Consider the following 20,806-nt stretch of genomic DNA (forward strand, 5'->3'; position numbering starts at 1 on the left):
TGCCGGCTCCGAGGGGGGCACCGCCGCCGGAGTGAGGCGGGGGTCCCCGGCGGAGCAGGCGCAGGGGTGCGGGGCGGCCCCTGCCGGGGAACTCCGCCCCACGGGGCCGTAGAGGCGGGCGGCGACAGAGGCGACCCCGAAGGGCAGCCAGGGTCTAGCTCACCCCCGCGGACCCCCGGCTCCTCTGCCTTCCTTTCCTGCCATCCCGCCCCGTCTCACCGCCGGGCCCGCCCCCAGAGGCAGCTCTCCCCGAGGGAGCCGGGCGGGAAGGATGCGGACGGCAGCTCCGAGGTAATTATTAATGGCCGTGCCCACCGGGGCGGGGGGTGGGGGGAAAGGCGAGGTGAGATAAAATGGGGCGGCGGGGGGCTGGGCGGAGGGACCCGCCGTCGCGGAGCCCCGCCGGGAGCATGTCCCGCACGGCGCCGCTGCTGCTGCCGCTGCTGCCGCTGCTGCTGCTGGGGCGGCCGCTGCTGGGGGCGCCGGGCCAGGGCGCGGGTACCTGGGCCCGCTTCGCCCGGCTGCCCTACCCGCAGGACCAGCTCTTCCTCCACGACACCTTCCCCGACGGCTTCCTCTGGGGGGCGGGCAGCGCCGCGTACCAGACGGAGGGCGGCTGGCGCCAGGGCGGCAAAGGCGCCTCGGTCTGGGACACCTTCGCCCACCGCCCCGCCACGCCGCCGGGGTCCGCGCCGCCGGGGCCGGCGGGCGGCGACGTGGCCAGCGACAGCTACAACAACCTCTTCCGCGACGTCGAGGGGCTGCGGCGCCTGGGGGTCTCCCACTACCGCTTCTCGCTGTCCTGGGCCCGGCTGCTGCCCAACGGCACGGCACCCCCCAACCCCACCGGGCTGGCCCACTACGGGCGGCTGCTGGGCCGCCTGCGGGAGCTGGGCATCGAGCCCGTCGTCACCCTGTACCACTGGGACCTGCCGCAGGCTCTGCAGGACGCCTTCGGCGGCTGGGCCAGCCCCGTCCTGCCCCAGCTCTTCCAAGACTACGCCGAGCTCTGCTTCCGGCATTTTGGCGAGCAGGTGCGCTACTGGCTGACCATAGACAACCCCTACGTGGTGGCCTGGCATGGCTACGGCACAGGGCGACTGCCGCCCGGCGTGCAGGGTGGCCCACGCCTCGGCTACCGGGCGGCACACCACCTGCTCCAGGTAAATGGTGGGCGGCTGGAAGGGGGCCCCACGGCTCCTCGGCCCCCGGCTCGTGCCAAGGGGAAGGGTGCGGAGGCTGCCCTCAGCCCGCCCTGCTGGCACACCTGCTCCTGGGGCGGCCACTGCCGTGGAAGCTGAAGTGTGGGCAGCCGATTTACAGCTAAAGGCAGCTGAGCTCATAGACGGGAGGCAGGAACTCAGTGTCCGCTCTTGTGTCGAGTTAGCGGTAACATGCTGAGTTAAAGCACGCTGTGCATCCTGCAGAAAGCGTCAATCCTGCTCCCAGCCCTTGCGAATGCCATTCTGGGTGGGTGAGTGGATGCGTTTGTGCCAGTCCAGCAGTGGCTTACTAAGGTTACTGTGGAAATGCTTAATATGACTAAAGAGAATTTGTGCATTTGATAAAAAAATCTTACTGAGCTAATGGGGATGGTAGGGGCGGCCAAAATACCATACTGAGTGATTTTCCTGACAGAGTATGGGGTTTTTTGAGTGTGAACACTTTTTAGGAAAAGAGACCCTCTGTTCCCCAGCTGGTCTAGTAAATGGCATAAGTAATCTGCTATAGATAATTTTTATGCAGTGTATATATGTGTAACTGGAAGCAAACATTGTAGATTCTCAGTGAGAACTACGCAAAAGTGTGCATGAATCCTTCCAGTGACAGGAGAAAGGATTCAGCCTAACTGTAACAGTGTGCCCATGAAGGCATGTTCTGTTGCACCTTAATGTACATTCATGAACTCTACTGATCTCCGTCAACTCCACATACACTTACCGGCAGGAGTTATATCCTAATGAGTATTGTATATTAGATGTGAACATTAAGAAAACATCCAACACATGCCTTATTCAACTTTTTGCCACCTTCCTGCATGATTTTTGCATTTGTTTAGTGCTACAAGCAAGAGAAAAGATAGGTGGGGAGAATGCGGGTAAAATTTCAGCTTAAATTCCTGGTTCTGAAACCTTTAAACTCTTCAGTTAGTACCATGGGATGTACTTGACCATGTTTCACACTTGAGTATAGTCCATCACCATCGTATCTGTCCCAGTCCCTCATAACCTCAACCATATGCTTGTTCTCGTGAAAGCCCTATGGAGAGGGAAAAGCCCTATGCTTTTCTATTTAACAAATGAGAAATGAAGGCACAAGGCTTGCCTGTGCCATGTAAAAAGTATAATGAAAACAGGAGGGTCTGCCAATACTGGTTTGGTGACAGAACCTCAAGATTAGTTTTGTCTTAGTGACTGTCAGTCAGGGTTTTCACAATTAGTGGACATTTCATTTTATGCAACAGCGTAAGGCAGCAAAGTTTCATTTTTTTCTGATTTTCATGAACGAGGAACTGAAACAAAGATACAATTAAGACCCAAAGTGTCCACTGATTGTTAGTAGTGCCCTATTCCCGGCGTGTAATCTTTTTGGAATATTGGTCAGTTATATTACACTTTCAGCTCTTCTACAAGTCAAATCCCAAAATCTCAAATCACCTACACAGAAAATAAGGGATGTGCAGTTTATACAGAAGAGCTTCCCTCCCTGCTTCCTCCAGGTAGGACTCTTCAGCAGAGGCAGAGATAGAGCCTAACTCTCCAGGACAGAGCAGTGAACAGCTTTAACACGGAGATCCTCCTTTTCCTTCTTACATCTCCATAGTGTATTGGTATTAGACCTTTCAACTTCTGCAGGCAGTGAAGTACGAAGCTACAGAGTACAGCTTCTTCGAATACACAGCCTGATACCCATAGAGAAAGTGGATGTGTGTAATGAAAGGTTAAGTTGTACCGCATACGGTAAGGGGTGAATTACATTTCCATGTGCAAATTACACTCTTGTCTTGCATAATTCTTGAGTGATTGACTTTGCAACTTGAATAATAATCGTTAACGTGTGACTGTTGGTTGCATATAACTTTGTAGGTGAGTTTGGTCAGTTTTTCTCAGCAGCAGCCTTGATTTGGATCAGAAGGCTGTACAGTAGTACTGCTTCATCACATGACCGGGAGGATGTGTGCAGCACCAGACAGTGCTGCTGGGAGATACAGTCCTCACAGCCTCACAAGAAAAGATGCGGTTCTGTCATCTCACACAAAAAAATCCCTGTTCAGCTGCCTAACCTTTTGCTGCTTATGTCTTACATTACCCAAAAGGTCTGGTCCCAGATTTCTTCCTAATCCTTTCTTCTTCTTTGTGGCATTCTTGTCCCTTTTTTTTTTGTCTCAGGGAAATTATGCTTGCAGAACATGTTTGTTTTTTAAAAGATAAAATGTGTTGTCATAAATGTTTGGTTCTTAGCAAATGGGCAGACTTAACACTTAATACGCATGTTTTCTGACTTTTTTCCCCCTTATTTACAATATGCAGTTTTAAGTGTCTTTCTGCATTTATCCAAACCAAAGGCCCTCGTAAGTGGAAAGCTGAATAGCTAGTGAAAGCTGATGTCTACTGATTTATTTTACTGGATGCTAATTACATTAAGAGATGTAATGATTTCCTTTAAGTACTTTAAAATTCAACAGATACGAATGTGGATTTTGGGCTCTGTCTTTCTGAGTGAGTTGTTTATTATCTGAATAAATAATCAAATAAGAGTTTGATTCAATTCAAGTTGTTCAATTCAGGGCTGGTGAAAACAGGGCAATGAAGTTTGATCTGAATAATGATGTTTAAATTTAGCTTGAATGGATTTCATCCTATTTTACTGAATTTTTTTATTACCTTTCAATTTCCTGAATTTCCACAAGTGAGTCATAACTGATGCTAACTGGATGGAGTAAAAGAAATTTTTTATTAAAAAAAGCAAATAAAAATAACGTAAAAAATTTGTAAGAAAAAACATTTTATGGATGCATCTTTGGTTTGTTATTGAGGGATGTTGATCAGTGTTCAGTAAAAACTTCACCCTTTTATAGTATTTCCACTGACACTTGTCGTTTTGGGTACGTCTAAGCTGTTTGAACATGGTAAGAAATACAGGAAGCTGTATGTGTTTATTCACAAAATAAATTGAATGGATCAAGTATAGTTCATAAAAGTTGGCATTCTCTCAAGTCAACAGCCAGAAAATGTAATGCCAACAATCTGTCATGTGTATAATGCATTGCTTTCTCCAGATAGGAGCTGAGAGAGGTCAGCATGTTATGTTCTGGTTTTTGCAAATGCATTATTTCATTACTGGTTCACAGTATATTGTCTGAGTTGAACATACTTGGATTTACTCAATATAAACAGCATTTGCAGAAACATAAGAACACGTTGTTTCCCTGAAGAAGTGAGTGGAGTTGCTGCCTGGAAACCAGTCACGTAGCAACAGACTGATTCTATTCCAAAACTCATTCCAAAACAAAAGGTAAGTACTCTTTTGTTGACCTTCAGTGCTAAACCTAATAAAGTAATTGCAGCATAGGAGAATGGTCTTTTCTTGGTGCATCTTGTTTCTTTCAAAATTCAGACAGCCTTCAAACTTTCACTCAGTGGAAATGAAGTGATTTTGGATTTTCCTGAATGTAACACAGCTCATCATAGTTGTAAAAACGTTGCAGAATTTGTAGAAAAAGAAGGAATAATTCTTGGGAATAGTTTTGGGTTTTTTGCTATTCTTGCTTTCTTAAGACTTAATTCAAAGAAGAACAAAGAAAAAAATGGTTCTGTTTCTGGTTTTGAGTATCAGTTGGGTAGCATATATTTGCGAAGAATTTATTACAGTGGTGATTATTCTAATCACTAATCGTCTGTGTCAGGTATCTTTCAAATGTCAGGGATGACAAAGACCATAGAGCAAATTCAGATCTCAAGCTGCAGTTTTCTGTGCCAGTAGCTACAGATGGTTATACATTACATTAAAAGCTATAGTGCACCTTACTCAAGCTTCAATCATCATCAGAAAAAAAAAAATCGAGTTTCATTTTTCAGTGTGATAAACAGGAATTTGGTTTTCAAGGATGCTCATTTTTTTAAAATTAGCTCAAATATGTAACTTCCCCCTTGCCATTTCTACCTGATTGCATAGACATTTGCAAAAAGAATGTTTTCAAATATTCTGCTGTAAACAAAAAAAAGTGATTTCTTATCTTTACAGAATACTTTGATCTTTAATTACAGAAATGTCAGGACTATGGGGAGAATAAGGTGTTACCATGGAAAAGTGAACTTCTCTCAGGTGTAGGGATTCTACAACCTGAAAAGCTTTTTAGAAATTATAGGAAATCTTACTAAAACTCAATAGGCAGGACCTGCAAAAACTACACTGATGACTGAAGTGGGATGGAAGCAGAATTTGTGTGTTCTCTGTGTGAAGGAGCACTAGGTCAAGCCTGTAGGTATGTTGTCTCACCTCAACTCTTTTGCTGTTCATTATGAGGTTGAGCATTTCTTAAGGGCCCCTGTTCATTATGAGGATTTTAGTGCTTAGTAGTTAACGGTTGTTACAACTGCGAGTCTCTGTGTTTAATTCTATAAGCAGCACCAAATTTGCCTCTTTCTATCTCATTTTGAGTACCATGTGCCTGACTTAATTGTTGCAGTAGCTGTTGCTGGAGGTACCTAGGTGATATTTCTGATTACTGTTCTAGTATGGTTCGTTTTTAAATAGCGTGCTTTTCATTTAAGATCGAAGTGTTTGTTTAGCATGTCGGGCCGAGGCTCTGCTCAGTGCCGGAAAGATAATGACAACTGATTAACAGCAGATTGATACAGGTAAGGGCATTTAGATCAGCAATGTAAAATTCACATCTCACTGGGTACGTGAGTTTAAAGCTGTCTGCTCCTTGATACTCTTTCATTTTGCATTAATAAAACCTTATAAAGTATGAGACATTCTTGGGTCTCCCCTTCAGCCTCTTTCCTCAAGCAGAAGAGATCCTGTATTTGTTGTAGCTTTGTGGGATCCAGAGTGATGTGTGTGGAAGGACTCATGTTAATGTGCACTTCTTCATATGACATATTTTTCCAGTTTCCATTTCATGTTGTGTCTGTGGAAGATTTCCAGTACTTAAGGTAGTTGATGGACATAATTCCTACCCATACTTAAGTATATTGTTGGGACCTGGAAAATAAAGCCTACCTTCATTTTTTTCCGAAGGAAATGTATATTTTACTTTAAGATAATTCATAATTTCTTAGTGCCTGCCTTTCCCTTTTGACTGAAAGCAAGGAGCTCTGAGAGCTCTTCCCATGGTAGGTCAGGTAGAAACCTCTATATTCTGCAACCATCAGCAGGTTGAAAGTGCAGAGATAGTAGTTTCTTTCTATTGGAAGCATCGTCTTCTGTGGGGAAGAAATGCTCATGACGTAAGAGAAAGTTGCTTCACTCATCACATGCCCGCCTTCTAGAAGGTCAAATTCTGATCTCTCTTGCTTCGGTAGAAATTACATCAGAATAGGATGCCAGCAGTTTCTTGGGCAATCACCTTAGCTTTGTTCCTGACATTTATTAACCCTTTCTTTGAGTAACAGCATCTCTTTCCTGGTCTGCTCTGGGGAACAAAGAATTTTTTCCCCTTATCTTTCAGTATTTCTTCAACTAGACAGAAGCAGTGAATATGTCTATGCAGCTGGCACTACTCTTGGCAAGCAGTGACCATTAAAGACAGAGAACAGAAAGCAGTGCAAGGTGTGGGCATTTGGAGACATTTAATTTTAATTATTTTGGGGGGCTCTGATGCATATCCTTCTTACACTGGGAGAAATGGGAAAGAACAGACAGACACATGTGTGTAGATGCTCTGTAGTTTGCTTACCTCCAGTTTGTAGAGTCTTGTGATTTTCAGTTAGCAATTGGCAGAGTTTGAGAGATGTTTACTAATCCTTGCAACTGAGCGTGTGATTTATGTGTTTGGTTGTTGCTGATGAACAGCTGAACTGTTGAACTTAATCTGAAGGTGCAAGGCTGATCTTGGCAAAGTTTTAAAAAAGCCAAGGAGCCAGCAATCAAAGCAGCCTGCTTGCATGGACTTGTTGGTAAAGAAATGTATACAAGGAGATTTTCTTCTTCCTTTCCATGATGGTAAAAATACAGAGGAAATGATGAAGAAGTGCTGCTGGAGAGAACTAGGGGAGGTGACCTCCATATACAATGATGACAGGTTTTAGAATTACAGGATGTGTTACCTGTTTTAAGTACTAAATAAAAACTATTCATGTTTGAATATTTGCCTGCCAAAGCATATAGAAGAGTGTCACGGGTAAAACTGTGAATGCTGATTTTAGATTAAATCAGAAGAATGGAACAGAAGAGTAAGGTTGTAGACAACATCTCAGGATGTTTAGGAAATGACTGAAATGAAGACTGGACAGATCTTTGAGGGAGAAGGTGACCCATGGGATGTGACCATGAATAAAACATGAAAGAAGAGACTGGCTTTAGGAGGAAGAACTTAATTACCTCACTTAGAGAAACTGTGCCAGCAGACAGAGAAGGTGAGTTGTCAAGAAGGAAGAGTAACTAACCAAGCCTAAGAGGAGAAAGAGATATTTGCCACAGCGAGGGACTGGAGTCTTCAGTAAAATGGGATGAGTAGGAGGCAAATGGTACCAAGGAAGGGAAGGAAGTAGGTTCACACCGATGCTCTCTGGTAAATACTCCTGGACAAAAATGACAGGAAGACAATTTAGAGTTAAAGGGCCAGATGCACACACTCAAAAGAGAATAAAAGTTCCATATCAGTACAATTAGATTGACTCTTAGAAGTCGTGGATAGCTCTTGGAAGAAAGAGCTTCTGGAATGGCCTTTCAGTGTTAGTGGTAGGAACAAGTATCTCTTTTCAAGACAGCTAGCGCAGTTTGAGAAAAGAGACTCTTGATGCTTTGGTGGCAGTGGAGGTGACAGTACTTGTAGATGTCTGTTCTTCCTCTTTGCTTGCAAATTTATAACAGAATCATGTATGGCATGATTTAAACTCTGAAAATGTAGGTTTTAGTGGAAAAAAATGAAATGTAATCTATATTAACAATAAACAGTTCAGCGTATCAGTGATGGCAACTTCTGTCTTGGTGTGGGAGCTTCAACTCCACTCTCAGGGCACAACACACTCGTGAGAAGCCTGGCCTGTTAAGTTTGTGGTACGTCTCCCTGGAGATTTGGCAGGGAGGGTCCTTTTCGATGCACACTGGATTAAGACGAAGCAATTTAAGAATCTCTGGATTTGGCTACATTGAAGCACGTTTGTGTTGCTTTATTTTTATGTTTCATCTGAGAAGAGATAGCATTCTGTGTTACGGAGAACTGCAAAAGTTTATAAAGTTTTGCTTTGTTTTGATTCTGAACACAGCACATCTACCCACCCTGTATTCTAAATTCAGTTACTGAAATATTTGCTGTTTACAACAGCTGGTGTAGGAACCAAGGGACTGGGACCAGAGGTGGTTCCGGTGCCATTGGGCAGCCAGAGCTGTGTGATTTCTGCATGATGGGAGGCACAGGGCCTTCTACATGCCTCGGGATCGGGCTGGCCTGAGAGGCTGGAACGCTGGGGATGCTGCGAGACACCTCTGACATGCTCTTCAGCAGGAGGGTGAGCTGACAGGGGCCACGCACATTGCCAGTGGACTGTCACTTCGGTCAGCACGTGATCATTTTGTTACTTGCACTTTAGGTCTTATGTTAACAGTTGAGCTTTGACTTCTGTTTTCGTCAGCTTAGCACACCTCTGAAGACAGCTGGATGGATTAAATTTGGCCAGGGGAGATTATACTATGGAAATGCCTCGTTATTTTGTGAGTCCAAAAGTCAGCCAGGAATCCTTTAGTAAATTAATCAGTTTAATGCCCTTACTAAAGGCTACAAAATGTTAGCACCGCTGGGATTATATTTTTCAGGCTATTTGCTTTACAGGTGGGAAGGTAGTAGCATCTGTTTTGATCCTGTTTCTAGAAAAGATGTCAAATGGTTGGGTGAGGAAGGGGGGCAGGCTTGTAGCTGTTGGTCACATGTTCTGGTAAGAGTTCACTGATTTTCCAATGCCTTTTCTCAGTCAGCTTTTTTCTTGTTCTCTTGAATATGTAGTAGCTCCAGTGGATCAGTTGTTTTTCAGAGCTGAGGGCAAAGCTTACTCGATTTGTTTATTTAATTTTTGACATTTTAAGAAATAATCTCATTTTTTGCTGCAGGCATGGAACTATTGAACATAGTTACTGATTAATTATTCTAATTATGGTTCTTTAACTCAAGTGTATATGGAAATGGTAGAATTGTGCAACATTTCGAGCAAGTAAGTTGGCAATATATTGCATTGTCAGGCTGAATGATTATTTTTTGTTTTGTATTTTTTAAGTAATAACATTTTGCTTCAAAATCAATAATTTTGACCTCAGGTTTGAAATGAAAGTTCAACTGGCTGCTGACTCTACACTGATGACATGCTTTTTGTAATACACTTAGTTTGTTCTTCACTTCTTCTCCTGTCATAGTGCAGAGAGAAGGGCCACCACAACAGAAAGGCCATCACCAGTTACGTATTCCATCAGGAAGCAAAATCCAGAAAGATTTGTAACAAAGCACGGGGTGACATGAAAGAGGAGTACTATGAAAATGGGCAATGCATGAGGAGCTGGTGAAATGTGGGGGTGACTGGCTGTGAGTGGGCATGCAGGAGCTGCGTTTATCAGACGATACTGCAGTTTTATATGTATATTTAGTGTTGAAAAGTAAACTTGATGTGAAATGAGATAGCCTGGTGTGCTCCAAGGACAACTCCTTCTCTGGTTCATTTTTTATTTTTAAATGTCATATGATTTTTTTTTGAGGAAGCTGACTGGTGATTTAATGAAGTCACAAACCATGCTTCACAGTGATGGAGCCTAATTCAAGGAGTCTGTCTTGGCTTACGGTGTCCACTTGCTGTCCACATTGCAACCAGCACTGGGGGACACAGTGACCAGCCTGCAAAAGAAAGGAGGGACACTTACATTAAGTCTGGGTTTCTCAAAGGAGCTGAAGGAAAATAAGTGAGAACTGAATTTTCCTTAATATTTTTTTGAGAATCCTGTCGCTTTCAAGCAGTTAAGTAAATTAGCATGTTGAACAGATGTATTCTTCTTAACTTGAATGAAATGTGCATTCCCATATTCAAGTAGCACCTCTGCTGTGTGAAGTGTAAGACCTTGGAAATGCACTGAAGGAGCTCTTGAACTCAGTTTATCATCCTACTTCCCTTCCCAGCCAGGAACATGCCTCTTGTTTGGAATGAGAAGAGAATATAGGGGTATACCACGCAGGGCAAGGAACAGAGCTGCAGAAATATGATTCAGCTGGAGTTTTGCATCTGAATAATATGCTTGATACTATAAAGAATCCCTTCTTCTTCTTCTTCATACTGAGCTGTGATTACTACCCTACTGTCATATCAGCTAGCTTTTTCTCATATTCCTAATACCTTCTGTTTTCACAAAGTAATATAATGTAATTAGAGCAAGTCAGAAAGATATAAAACCTGTGAAACTGGAATTGACCGAGTCACTGAAATTAAAATATTTGAGAGAGAGACTTAAATGTCCCAGAAAGAATTGAGAACTAGGGGAAATAAAAATCAGTCATGTTATTTTTACTTTGCCATGGAAATTCTTGGTTTTCCATTTTGATGTGATATTGAAAAAAAATATCGTTTTGACACAGTGAGTCAGTCAGTCATTTCACACACTGCCTTCTGTATTCTTTCATTGGATGAATGCCCACTGCCGCAAACTGGGTCAGTTTACCCGTGTGAAATTGCTGTATAACCTGCTGCAATATGGCTTCTTGAAGCTGCAGTTTGATGCCTTTTATTCTTTGATGAAAGAAATAAAACAGCCTTAGAGCTGTCAGGACAGAATTCTTGCACTGTTACTCTGTGTCTGATATTTGTAGCTGGGCTGCTTGTGCCACTTTTGTGTGAAACTGTAATTATTCAGTCATTTATCCTACTCCTCTTTCCTATTTCTGCTAAAAAGAAAAGTGGTACTTGAAGGATGCAGTTGCTTAAAAGGAAGGAAAAGTCTAATAAAAGCAGCATCAAATTGGCACAGTCATTCTGAGTCTGGATGTTAGAATCAGCAAACTGTAGCAGAGGGCAGCTCAGAAAATAGCCTTTTTCCATAGCCCTGCTTAGGGTAATGAAGTAGAGACCACGTCAAAATTGGTTGGTGGTAAAATGGTAGAATATAGAATATAGAAACAGCTTTGTAATGCTAAGCGTGAAAGGCAGGAACACTAAATGACACCAGTCAGATGCCACTTTACCCAAGTTGGACTCCTTTGGAGAGAAATTTTACCTGTGTAACGGGTAATTTGGAATAGATTTGTAGAAACCAGAGCGGGTGAGTGTAGGCAGGGACGAGATAGTGATGCTGGCCTGTGGAATCTGGGTTTGGGGGTTCTGGACTGCTGGTCGGGGAGGAATTTATATTGTCAAGGAGCAGTGATGTTTCTTGTTGAACTCTCTTTTTTTTTTTTTTTTTTTTTTTTTTTTTTCCTCCTCTCTGTGCCATGGAAGGTGGCCAGGTTCCCAGGATCATTAAGGCATTTTATCTAACTAATTTGCCTTCTGCTTCAAATACTGTGATGGTATCTTTGTGCTTTCCTATTTTATTCCTGTGGCTCATTGTGATGTTTGGAGCCTTTGGTGATTTTTCTTGCGTTAAAGGTCTCTGGATTTGTTTTTTGGCTCATAATGCCATGAACATGGGAAAGAGGGGGCCTATAGTGCACATTATGGTGTAGTGTTTGGGGCTAAAAGCTTGCTACACTATTGCAGGCAACTAGGCTTGATTCGTATATCTCCTTTCCATTTTTTTTGCTGAGGGGCTGTTCATTTTGTGGGAGTGCTTCTGGGGAATATTTTTTAGGAGTCAAGCGAGTATGGAAGAGTGAACTACAAAGAGAGAGAGGAAATGGAAAGGGACAAACATACAATGGAGCAGCATGTGCCCAATGTGGGAAAGGACCTGGAGGGTCTGGAAACAGACTTGTGGGCACTAGCATTTCACAGACCTAACACCAGGTAGAAATGCCTCACTAAGCTGTTTAAGCATCTAGAGGAAAATGCTACACTGGGAGGTATACAGACGCAAGGGAGTCAATTGATATGCCCAATCCATACAGTCATTTACCAAAATAAATGGGTAACTGTTAAGAGAGAGGCTTCCTGTGACACAAACATTGACACTGGACATAGGATAGAAACACCAGCAATGACAACTGCCAAAAAATCTGACAGGCAGACTCAGCGTTTTTGTTACATCACTGGTTGTGTAACAAAGCAATTCCAGATTTTTGAGCAGCTGGTGCAAGCATCTGAAGATTTTTCTCTGAAGCACCTTGTTCTGGAACTGCTTCAGTGGTAATGAGATGGATTGGACAGACTGACCCATTGCAGTGATTTTTAGGTTCTACTATTATTCTTCTACAAGTGTAAGAAAAGATTACTTTTCTCAGTCCCCACATTATGTTTCTGGTAAGATTAATTATCGACCCCACCACTGAATAATTCACTATTGTTTTGTGCAGTAACTAGACATACCTTTGGGAAGAGCCAGCCCAGAACCTCAGTTTTGTGTCTCAAAATCTTAAAAGCTAGAAGTATGTCCAGAAGACAGATAGGCAGTAGGTGTCTTTCTGGAGCATGTCCAGTGAAACCACTGCAGTTTTGCACTGGTGGAATGGCACTGCTGTTGTAAATGCTGAAAAACAATGTAGATTATTGGAACTGTAGCATAATGTGGTAATTTGGATACAGATAAATTCCTTTTCTAGCTGAAAAAAGTGGTCTTTGATTTGCTGACTGTGAAATGGATGGGTTAACTGAAGAGTAGTCTGTGAGATATGCAAGTAATTTTTTTATCAGGTTGGCGACTCCGTATGGAGGATGCAGGAGTGCATGCAAGGAAAACCACTGTGTCTAGTCAAGGCTGGACATGGCCAATACAGAAACGGTTTGTTTTGGTGTCAATTGGCCACTAGATCTTGAGCTCCACTTCATGGTGCTAATAGGAGAGCTGGATGTGCATCAGAGCCTGCAAAGCCCCCACATTCACCTTTGTGTATAGCATGAAAATAATTTGTTGGTATTGGCACTGGGTATAACTGGGGCAGTCTTCAACCTGCAAAGATTATCAATAGCAAATTATATTTATCCAAAAGCTGAAACAACAATGTTAAACTACCCAGTGTTCATGTCCACCCCAAGTTACAGCTGTCAGTAGCAGGGCACTTTGCTTGTTTGAGTGAGGTTGTAGCATGGAGGATAGCTCCTGCCCCACGCTTTAGCAACATCATCTTGCTGTCTTCCAGGAAGCCTTTGCATCAGCTCTGAGACTCAGTTTGGGATCTGCTTGGCCTTTCAATAGTTGGCTTTTCAATAACCGTTATAAAATGTGGTTTAGTGTAAAGATATTTGTCTTAAAGTGGTTTGGCAGCATTCCCAGTGATCCCAGGGCGAAGAGCAGCTAGGACTTTTTCTCCAGCTCTAAGCCATCTGTCCACTGGGCTGACCAGGGCTGTGGCCGTGTGTACTTTGGCTCTGCACCACAACTAGCGAGTGAAGACATGGGCTCAGCTATCCTTGGCTGCCTACAAGCCTTCGGCGTAGAGCTGCATAATGTGAAGTGGTGGGCCAGGAGCTCAGGAGTCATATAGAACAGTGCTGTATGAGGGCTGGGTGGAGATGAAGGATTGCACTGCAAGTGCTTTGCTGCGTAGATGCATCATCGCAGTAGAGCCATCTCCGTTGCAGGCTGTGGAAGTAAACATGGGGAGAGCAATCACACTTGAGCTAATTTTAGACATGTTCAACAGAGACATCTACATTTGAGCTTGCCGTCCTAGGATCCTTACACGGGTAAGGGAGAGAAGTGAGCATGATGTCTCTCATGCTGTGACCAGAAAACCCACAATTGTCCCATTTCTCCATGTGGGGTATAGACAAAACCTGTGGTGACAAACTCAAACCCAGGCTTTTTGTAGATAGACATTTGCACTTACTATAATGAGGGTGCAGAGAGGTGGGGTAGATGGCAGAGGAGGGGAGTACTGAAGGGCTAGTTCAAAAATTGGCTTGAGGTACTTAGTGTTCCTGTGCATTCTCAGGTGGTGGACTCTGACATATGCTCTGGATCATACGCAAATCTTGCCAGCCTCACTTATTTCAGGCAGGTGATATCTTCGGTGTATCTGTAGGGAAATCCTGTATCTCATGCTCTCCCCTGGTTTTCCTGAGCCCTGAGCTGAGTCTTCTGACACAAGGAAGCTGCTGAGGCATGTCAATGCAGTTTCCCTCTGCAGCACCTGCTTGGTCCCGTAAAGCCAGAGCAAGCAAATGGCCTTGGTGTCCCATGTAAGATCTCATGGGCATTGAGTAACCCTGTCCTGTGGCTCTTCACTCCCTTTTGCCAGCCAGCTGCCGCTGACCCACCATGACTGTTGAAGTATGCTGAAAGCGTTTCATGCCTTTTCCAAAAAGGTAAAGGGAGCAGTCCTCGGAAAACGTCGTTTAAAGCATCAAAAAAAAGTTAAAAATGTTAAAATTAACAGTCTTCCCACTCCTAGTTGGAACTGATATGCAAATGCAGACCATGTACTAGTTGTCACAGTCTCCCTCTGTCTGGAAACAAAAGATGTCTCTTTCCTTTAGGGCCCCATTATTTTCTCCAGGGAAGTTATTGAACCTCATTTCAGTTTAAGTAATACAATGGGTATTTACTGACTAAGATAAGCAGAAAATTTTAAATGTGCATTAAGTTGTAAAAAAAACCCAACTCATTATTTTAAAACAAATCACAAGATATCCTTCAATCACCTAAGGAAAAGCAGCATAAGGAAAGAAATACAGCCATCAGGTAATGGCAAAGAAGATAGGATTATATATATATATATCTCTCTATATATAAATGTGCTTCCAAAACCAATTAATGCTTTTTGTCTGATATATCAAGAAGACTGATCATGTTGAGCACTGGGATATGTAGACAGGAAAGATTAATGAGCATGACTGTTAGATGAATGCAAACAGCTACAGGCGCAACGGGCACAAACTACTATGAATTTATGGTATCAAAGTCAAACTAAAGCCATCTGATAGCTTTCTGTGATAAGTGATTATCTACAAAAAGAAAATGTGATAAACCTAACCAGTCTGTATTTTCAGTAGGACACTTGAAATGGTGGCGAAAGTAGAAGCATTAGGCTCAAGGGCAGTTCCTAGCAGGACTGGTTAATGTATTATTAACTCTCATGCTTTGGCACAGACTAGGATTGTACTAATTAGAGCAGGAGCTAAACTTGAGGAAGCAGTGCCAGTGCAAACAATAATCAGGATAATAAATAGATGAATGGAGACTCAGACCATTTTTTTCCGTAAGATGAAAACTCGCTGATCACAGCGTGACCATCAGATGCCAATATAATCCAGCTGTGACAAAGGCACATTTGTTTCTAGTCTGTGTCAGGTGATGTTTCCAGCAGAGATGAGGAATTACCATACCAGAACATGGCTTATTTACCTGAGCAAGAACACTGGGAGAGGATATACTTGCTGTCTATAATTAGATCAGTGGCAGAAACAAGTGAAGGAAACTAAGTCCAGGCAAAGTTTTGATGCAAGCACCACAGTGTTTAGACTGAACATGAATAAATTTAACCTGAAAATCGGGGAAAAAAGGAAACGGTTCACGATGTGTGATTCTGTCGTAGTCTTCCAGAGAGAACAGTATGAACAAAATACCTAGCCAATGTTAAAGTGAATCTGGATCAGGTTATAAATAGGATCGTGTTGTATATATGGCCATAGCAGCAGGGGTTTGAACCTGATGCCCTTGAGGCTCTTCTTGATTTTGTAATCAAGTTTTCCTAATCCCTGGCAGATAGTAGACACAGGATCATAAAGATGGCAATCACTTTTTCTGTAAGGTATTTTTTGTATTTCTGTGAAAATTCTCTGAAGTCAGAATTCTTTTTACACAGTAATATGACTCATCACCATCTTCTGGAATATTGTGTCATTTAACAAACCATTTCCAGTGCCTTGCTCAGAATGTTTCATACATTTATGTGAAATCCTTTGTTGGGTCCACAATGAAAACATAGCAGTTGATTAGTCATCATCATGCAGGAAGTTGGGGAGATTCACAACTGGCAGGATTGACTCCTGGTCTACAGCAGATCAGACTTGTGGAAGGCCTCTGCTTTCATTCCCATTTTAATCCTGCAGCACAGAGTCATCCCTGAAAGAAGAAATTCTGGAGGCAGTACTCTCAGAGTAGCAATAAATTTCTCTGACTTTATATATATATGTTAATTATGTTTAATTAAACTGAGCTAAACAATACACTTTAAATTTGAAAGGACCAATTTAAGATTTAAAGGGTGTGGTTCATCTCACTTTAGATGTTTGCATTGTACACACATGCGAACAAGTTAGGTTATGCTCCCTGGGTGGTCAGTGGAGAGACTTTCAAGGCATGATAATTCTGACCAATTTTACCCATCTACATAGGGGTAAGATAAACTGCAATTTAAAATTTCCTGTTGCTCTCCATGGACTATAAAAGAAACCCAGAGCAAACAGTTCAGTCCTTTTTACACAGTGGGTCATGAACTTTGGGAATTTATTGCCATAACAGGTTCTGGAAGCAGGTTGTACCAGCAGACTCAAAAAGGGAGTAGGCAAATACGTGACCACTGGGTCCGTAAGCAGATACTAAACAAAATAGGCAGGAATGCACCCCCTACCATCCCCAGCAGAACAGTGTGAATGTCCGGGAAGTAGGAGGCTGGATCTCAGAAAGTGACTGGGCTCACTTGCTCTCCTAAAACAGCACCTTGCTATCCAAGATGGTACAGGGCTTGACGAACTTCATCTGACCCAGCAGAGCATCTCTTTTGTCCTTATATTCTGTCTCTGTATTACCAGATGCTCCCAGTAGTTCATTTGGTAATAAACATCTAATGCATCTAATGCACTTGGCTATAAAACATATCCTAATACTCTTGAATTATTTTACGTTTGAAAATATGTATATACAATCTTTACTGTTTCTCCAGTATTTCTTTCCAACGCCTCTGCTTTTTTTGCATCTCACTAGTACGAGGAGAGTGGGTTTTGATTCCTATAGATGGAGCCTTACTTTTTTCCCCGAGTGCTTATTTCTACAGAGACTTTTTTTGTTTCCAGTAAGACAGTAAGAATGTGCCTATGTGTCTCATGCAGATTATTTTAGCTCTTCTGTAAGAGCGTTCATGTATGTAAGAGCTTCCAGTGAAAAAGTTCAATTAATGGGATGCAATCTGTTCTACCTCCTTCCCTCTTGCCTTCCTGCCTTTCTTCTGCCCTCCCTGCCTTCCTCCCTTTGTCTCAGCAAAATGCCTGGCTCTTTAAGGCCTTCACACCGATTCAGCCAACAATTTTCTTTTCATTGGTGTTTGGGCAGCTCGTTAATTACTGAACTGCCAGCTGCTCTGCTTTCTGTAGGTAGCGTCATTGACTGAACTACAATTCCATGTAAGCTCTGCAATCTATTAATTTCTTAATATCTAAAGCACCATCCTGATTTAATATATCTTGTCGTAAATCCATTTTTTCAATATGCTTTGTGCTACATACTCATTGAAGGTTGTGTTGTGTAGCTGTGGCTGATGAAAAACTTTTTCTCTAGGACAAAGTGGTTGGACAGCTCTCACTGCCTTATGCACCATGTGGGATCTTTCAAAATGAAAGATTGTTTTCCTGTTTGATTTGGATAAAAAATACAAAGGTTTTCATGCTTTTGTAGCATTAGGCTGTTTAAGCATTCATCTACAGTAGCATTACATTACAAATCAGGAGTGCATGTGCAACGTGAATCTCGTAATTGCCTCCATTTGCTGTACTACAGTTCATAGCCTGAAGTGGGTTCGGAGTACCTAGTTGTATTGGTTTTGGATGAAATTAAGCTGGAAGCTGGTTTGCAGAACCACGCCTGGTGTAATCCAGCTGCTGACTGGCTTCTGGTCCGTAGGTTATTGTAGATACTGGGTCCTCAGCTCTACTGTTTGCTAAAGTAGGTGCAGGTACTATGGCTGGAAATTAACCAGCTACGCATTATAATTATATTAGGCACAGGGGTACGCTTCATCTCCTTTTTCATCTGAGAAGCCCAGAATATATGTAAGCCATCTGGCTGCTTGCATGGGCCTGTGCTGGTCTAAAAATCAAAAGTGGTATTTTAAAAAAAATCAGTCACTGAATTTATTGCTCTTCCTGTCCTCCTGTATTTAAGCTTGAGATGTCTCTGATCAGCGTGTTGTCTGTGAGCAGGGCTGTAACAGACACTGAGCTAGTTTACAAATGCTCTGAGAGCATTTTGATTGATGTCTTCATGGGAATCAGCTCAAAGTTTTTGCTCTATCTGTATAGCTCTTTGGTCAATTACTTAGAAATGAGGTGTCTCTCCAGACTCATTATTTCGAACTGCCCTCCTTTAAAACTGGCAATATTTAAATGGTAGGCATCTGTCTCACTGTTGGATATTGACCTAATTACCACAATTGTATGTGGCCTTCTGACAAATGCTAACGTACCTACCCTTATGGTAACTGTGCAGCAGAGCAGTGTTACTTTCTGGCATATATATAGGTGGACATAGGAGGATGAAGTGATGCCATTACAGGAAGTGTATGAAGTTGCATTACTGTTGTTCTAATACATTTTGATCTTAAAACTGGGGTTTCTCCCAGAATAGGTTTTCTTTAAATTATTGAAAACATTACTATACTTTGATACTGGATATTTACATGTTACAGTGTACAGGCAGAATTTCCAAAGGCATGGTTATCCAGAAACAAATGCCAATCTGAGACAAATTGCTTAAAGAGTGTACCTGAAGCTGTTAACGGCTTTTTTAAGGTTTTAATTTGTTCTTATGTTTCTGTATCTATATTTAAAATGGCCAAGGAAAAAAAAATAAAGTTTTTAGCCGTATCTGGAGTCAGTAGGAAAAAAAAGAGGTATATACAGCTATTTTATTTTTTATATTCATAGTCCAGTGATGACAGTCATTCATGTATACAAATTACATCACTGGCTTTATATTTTGTTCTAGAGCAATTTGGAGTTTGGCATTGCACTTTGAAATAGTAGACAAAAGAGAAATTCTATCAGTTTCCCCTTGTGTCAGTTCCTTCAACTCATGCAGTATTTTTTTAACGACTTCATTCTGCAGCAGTGTTAGCCAGAGTAAAAATTATCTTTTGTAGGTTTCTTAGATAAAGAAAGCCCAATATCAAAGCTGCTGTCTCTTCTTCAAGTGACAATTATTTTGCCTCCAAAAGAGAATATGAACAGAGAACTGGCAAAGAGCTGGTTAAGGACATCTGAAACATGCCAAGTTGTTTGGAAAAATCACATGCTAGGCCTCCAGAAGTGCTCATTACACTGCCAGAGTAAAGTCTAAACCTAACTGTGCTAAGTATGTTTAAAATTTGTCCAATTGGCACAATATTTATGAATACCTCAGTGTGTTAATATGATGTTAATTCTGGTCAGAAAGTGTCTAGTACTATGGTGGTGAGAGCACAGAAGCTGAAACAAGTATTGATGAAAGAAAAGTAGTTAATTAGCATGTGCAACTCTATGTATGAGCCAACACATGCCCTTTTCTGTGTGGCTTAACTAGATAATTACCCTGACAACACTTTTCATTTTCTTTTTGCTGTGTTCTATTTTTTTTAAATTTTCTTTCTCTAAGGACTGGATAAAAGCTGCTTTAGGTCTTTTACTGTGATTTCTTTTCTTGATTGGTAAGGCTGAGGTTGCAGTTCATTGATGTGGTAAACCCCCCTATTCTATAGCGCATTGTATAAAAATTCAGAATATACTTTCCAAAAGAAAACAACTGTAGCTGGTATTTTTATATCAAATTTATTAACATTTAGCTTCTTAGCAACTATGTTAAAATATTTTTTCAATATTATGTCAGCCAAACTAGTTGGATTCCTTGTACACAAACAAGTGAAACCCAGCTTAATTTCTAGAGGTAATCAACAGTATGAAGATTGTGTTTATAAACGTAGGGGTTAGATACTTTTTTGTAAATGCTTTTTGTTTGTTGCCGTTTTCTGTTCTATGAGATTCCAACTTTTAGCTCAAATGGTGCTTTTAATTATGTGCAGACTACAAGAATAAAGCAGGAAAACTTATAAAACTTATTTGTATGCTTTTGAGTTAACATTCATTTCTGTAGTAGAGCAGTTTTATATCTACCATTAAACATGCATTTAGAAACAGACATAAAGGGACTTAGTTATACCTCAAAAGTGTATTTTCATGTTTTCAGCACGCCTTGGATGAGGTTCTAAATGTATTTCCCAAATCAAAGAAGATATAAATTGAATCCAGTTTAATCTGTGACTGCAGTATAGCCAAAAGCTTGTAGAAAAGTGCATAAATACACATAAATCATCCTTGCCCCTGAAGAAATGCAAATATTCATAATTTTTTTCTAGCACAAAATTGAGTGCCCCATTTTGTCCCTCCATCTCTTGACTGAAGTCATCGCTCTGTGATTTGAGTCTTTAAAAATGTGGTACCCCAAGAGTTTCTCTTCCTCCAGTGACTCTTGTTTCCCCCATCTTTCCTTGCCCTGGAATTTCTCTCTCCTCTTCTGGGTTCTGATTTGAACAGCTGCACTTTCCTCT

The 20,806-nt window shown here is 41.9% G+C and overlaps 1 protein-coding gene across 1 annotated transcript in view; it reads left to right on the forward strand.

The window, feature by feature from the left end:
- The first annotated feature begins 353 nt into the window (after positions 1-353).
- KL (klotho) overlaps positions 354-20,806 on the forward strand; it is a 50,634-nt gene continuing 30,181 nt past the window's right edge. The window contains exon 1 of the mRNA XM_056329859.1: positions 354-1,163. Coding sequence (XP_056185834.1) covers positions 354-1,163 — 810 coding nt within the window. The remainder of the gene's footprint in view (positions 1,164-20,806) is intronic.

The sequence above is a fragment of the Falco biarmicus genome, chromosome 2 (genome assembly GCF_023638135.1).
Source record: "Falco biarmicus isolate bFalBia1 chromosome 2, bFalBia1.pri, whole genome shotgun sequence".
NCBI classification, from domain to species: Eukaryota; Metazoa; Chordata; class Aves; order Falconiformes; family Falconidae; genus Falco; species Falco biarmicus.